This window comes from Ursus maritimus, unplaced genomic scaffold (genome assembly GCF_017311325.1).
Source record: "Ursus maritimus isolate PB19 unplaced genomic scaffold, ASM1731132v1 scaffold_9, whole genome shotgun sequence".
Classification (NCBI taxonomy): Eukaryota; Metazoa; Chordata; class Mammalia; order Carnivora; family Ursidae; genus Ursus; species Ursus maritimus.
Window position 1 is genome coordinate 79,281,144 of NW_024427107.1, and position 3,821 is coordinate 79,284,964.

General features: G+C 61.2%; 1 protein-coding gene across 2 annotated transcripts; it reads left to right on the plus strand.

The window, feature by feature from the left end:
* On the plus strand, positions 1 to 2,136 carry LOC121101691 (lymphocyte antigen 6B-like). 2 transcript variants are annotated; one of them, XM_040625824.1, is made up of 3 exons: positions 1 to 160; positions 439 to 543; positions 1,293 to 2,136. In XM_040625824.1, the coding sequence occupies exons 1-3, from the start codon at positions 115 to 117 to the stop codon at positions 1,523 to 1,525; spliced, it is 384 nt and encodes a 127-aa protein (XP_040481758.1). In that variant the 5' UTR covers positions 1 to 114; the 3' UTR covers positions 1,526 to 2,136. The 2 variants fall into 2 exon arrangements, with proteins under 2 accessions (XP_040481758.1, XP_040481759.1); XM_040625825.1 differs by lacking the exon at positions 439 to 543 and having other exon boundaries at positions 12 to 160.
* The last annotated feature ends 1,685 nt before the right edge of the window (positions 2,137 to 3,821 follow it).

Sequence of the window (3,821 nt, forward strand, 5' to 3'; positions counted from 1 at the left end):
GACAGTGACCCTCTGGGTGGGAGGAAGGAGCCCACGGAGGACGAGGGGAGTGGCAGCTACATAAGGCCCAGCCGCCAGCCCAGCCTGGAGCTCTCTGCAAGGGAAGCCGCCAGGATGAAGGCTGCCGTGGTGCTGTTGGTCCTGCTGTGCCAGGGTGGAGGTGAGGAGGGGGAAGGGGGGCACGGGGTGGGAGAAGGACACCTCTTCCCAGCCTCATCTCTCTCACTCCCTGCCATGGCTCTTCGGCTGTACTTTCTAAACCCCTCCCTGGCCCTCCCTCACCTGCCCCTTCTCCCTGGAACACTTTGATTCTGCACCCAAGTCTTCCTGGATCCTGGGTCCTGGGTGGCAGACTGGGACCTGCCTCTCTTCCTGCCGTGGCCAGGCCCTGGGGCTCCGGCACACTGGGTAGCTGACGCTGACCTCTTTCCCCCACAGCCTGGGCCTTAAGATGCCACAACTGTACTAACATTGCGGGGAGCACGTGCTCAGGACCCGTAGACTGCCCCAGCAGCGCCCAAGCCTGCCTTTCAGGGATGCTGAGTGAGTCTCTCTCCTCCCTGCTCTTCCCAGGCTCTGTCTTCCTAGAAGCCAAGAGGGGGAGTTGGGACCCGAAGACCTCTCGGCAGGAGTGGGGGTGCAGGCCAGGGCAGGCATGGGGTGGGGCTACTTCCCTGCCTGGAAGAGGTGTGACAAGTCTTACTCTATTAAAAAAAACCCCTGAGGTCTGGGGCGCCTGGGTGGCTCAATCAGTGAGGGTCTGACTCTTGATTTCTGCCGGGGTCAAGGTCTCAGGGTCTAGGGATGGAGCTCCGTGCTCAGCAGGGAGCCTGCTTGGGATTCTCCCTAGCTCTCCGTCTGCCCCTCCCTACTCCCCCACCTCTCTTTCAAAAAGAAAGAAAGAAAGAAAGAAAGAAAGAAAGAAAGAAAGAAAGAAAGAAAGAAGAAAGAAAGAAAGAAAGAAAGAAAGAAAGAAAGAAAGAAAGAAAGAAAGAAAGAAAAGAAAAGAGTCCAAAGTCAGAAAGAATCCCCGGGGGATTTCCCGTGAATCAAACGTGGCTTCATAGCACAGCCAGACCCCGGCCTCGAGGGCACTCCTCACCCACAGGTCCAGCCAGGGCTCTGCGGCCAGCATGACTCTCCGGGCACTATAGGGGTGGGTGCCAAGGAGGAGAGGAGGTCCATGGGCTCTCAGGACTGAGGCTCCAGGATGAGTCATTCTGGGGTCCGGAGGAAGGATCCAAGCACAGTCAGCAGACCGGCAGCCTCTGTACGTTTCTTCCATGTGACAGGCATGGAGCTGTCCCAGGAGAAGTACGCTATAGCGGCCAAGAGCTGCGTGGAGTCCTGCGAGAGCCTCGTGCCCATCCAAGCCCGAGCCTCCGTCAAGGACGTGTACGTCTACGCGCACTGCTGCACCAGCGACCTGTGCAACGGAGCTGGGACCCAGGGGCCAGGGGCCACCGCCATGGGCCTGATGCTTGGGGCCAGTGTCCTTGTAACCCTCTCAGGGGCCTCCCTGTGACCCAGAGGTGTGGGACATGCGTGAGGCGGCACAACTCAGGACTCCCAGAGCCCCAAGCCCCCGTCCCCACCAAGCTGGCTGTGAGCACATCAATGGGGGACAGAGTACAGGAGAGGTGGGGGACCCCGCCAGTTCACCCCAAACCTTCAAGGCCAATGGATGTCCCCCCCCAGCACACCAACGCAGAGAACCTCCCAGGGTCTTTGGCTTTTCCTGGGTGTCCTCCCCGGCCCTTTGGCCAGCAGAACCAGCCCTGCCAGGGTCCTCAGGGAGCTGCCCCCCAGCAGTGCACAGGGGTTTTCCTTTGCCCTGGGGGGCCCGGCAGCCAGAACCCGAGGCCCGAGTTAGGCCTCGGAGCCCCTGGTCAGGCTGGGGTCGGGCCTGCCACGTGTCCTTCCCGACAGCCCCGCTCCCTCACTGGCTCCCGGGAGCCTCTGGGATGAAGTTCGTGCATGTGGTCCTGCCTCAGGACTCACCCAGCCTGAAGCCCGGCTGCATGCCCGCTGTGGCCGTGGAGCACAGGCGGATGCGTGTTCTCCGCGCTGGGATCCAAGGTCTCTGGGGAATGACTCCTTCCACCCGGCGAAACCATTAAACAAAACCACAAAGTGTGTCATTCGTGTGGTATTGAGGCCGCGGGCCCAGAAGCACTCGGGGCGCTCCGAGGAGCAGTGACTTGGGTGCCCTCTGGGGACAAGATGGCCACAGTCCAGGGTGGCAGGATTGGGGCCAGCCAGAGCCCAGGGGCCTGTCGGCCTCCTCCTCCTTCCGAGGCAACGGGAGTAGAGTCCCGGGAGGCTTCAGCTGCAGTTTCGGGGTGACCAGCGGGAGCACCTGGCAGGGCTGGCCCATCCCAGGCCCTGCAGGCAGAACGCAGACCCCTGAGGTGGTGCCTGGCAGAGACGGTGGCTGTGGGGTGCAGGAGGGTACTCTTCATGGGCCCCCTACACAGCCGGGAGAGGGGGGCTCTTCCCACAGACCTTACCAAACGTGGTGGGAGAAGGCACTGGGGGGGGGGGCTCTCACCTCCTTTTCTCCTTTAGTCTTGAATCCGCCTTGAGAATCAGGCATCACGGTTACTGTCCTTTGTCTGCTGAAGCGACCCAGTGAGAGTCTGAGTGCTGGTTCAGGCTGCTGTGACGAAGGGCCACGGAGCAGGCACCTTACACATGGTGTTTAGTGTCTCCTGGTCCCGGAGGCTGGAAGCCTGGCCCCGCTGTACAGGCAGGGCTGGGCCCCCTGCGGCCTCTCCCTGGCGAGCAGCCAGCGTCTCCACCCCGTGTCCTCACATGGCCATCGTCGTGGTTTTCCCTTCTTATCAGGACACCAATTATATAGTTTTAGGGCTACCCATAGGACCCCCTTTTACCTTACTCACCTCTTTAAAGGCCCATCTCCAAACACAGTCACCTTCTGAGGTCCCGAGGGTTAGAACTTCAACATCTGAATTTGGGACAGACACAGTTCAGGCCATTATACAGGAGGAGGGATGGTCCCATTGAAGTCCAAGCTAAGACTCACCAGGACCCCATGGACGCCTGGTTCAGGACGGGGAAGAGGGGCTGCTCAGGTGCAACAGGGGCAGGAAGGGACAATCCGGGAAGCTTCGTGGGTCCTCTTGGTAAAAATTTAATCTGGCCCAAGGGAGGTCTGGCGTGTATCCTCAGCTGCTGGGAGGTCATCACCAAGCCCAGGGACGTCCCGAGTCCAGGGTCCTTATTTCCCTGGGGCTCTGGGCCACACGGTATCAGCTCAGCCTCCCGAGGGGCTGGAGACTGAGGTCAGCCATGCGGGCAGCCGTCCAGGTCTGCGTGACCCGAAGCCAGATAAAGACCTTGGACACCGAGGCTGGGGGCTTTCCTCGCTGGCAACACTCCTGCGCTCTGTCACTTCGGGGCCAGCGGAGGTCACGCTGCCCACGACTCCACGGGGAGAGGCGGTGTGGACCCTCCTGAGCCCTGCCCGGGGCACCCCTTCCCCTGGCTGATAGCAGTCTGTGCCCTTTCCCTGCGACAAGCCGGAACGGTGAGCATGACAGCTCTCGTGAGCTCTGGGAGCCCTTCGAGCGCATCGGCGGACCCGACGGGGTCTCGGGGACTGCTTCCTAACATCATAGTACAACAAAGCCGGTATCCGCTGCCTCTTAAAGTGGACGTGAAAGGCCGTGAGGCGGGGCACCTGCAGCGCGAATACAACGTGGAGCAACCACGAAGAGAGCAGAGCGCACCATTCTGCCCCGCAGCCCTGAGCCCGCTGACGGCCTCGGTCCAGCATGAACCTTGCCATCAGAGCTGTG

Excerpts from the sequence above, each read along its gene's own strand:
- LOC121101691 (XM_040625824.1), top strand. The coding sequence starts at position 115 with ATGAAGGCTGCCGTGGTGCTGTTGGTCCTGCTGTGCCAGGGTGGAG. Across the intron at positions 161-438 it reads CCTGCTGTGCCAGGGTGGAG|CCTGGGCCTTAAGATGCCAC; the intron begins GTGAGGAGGGGG and ends TTTCCCCCACAG. Across the intron at positions 544-1,292 it reads CTGCCTTTCAGGGATGCTGA|GCATGGAGCTGTCCCAGGAG; the intron begins GTGAGTCTCTCT and ends TCCATGTGACAG.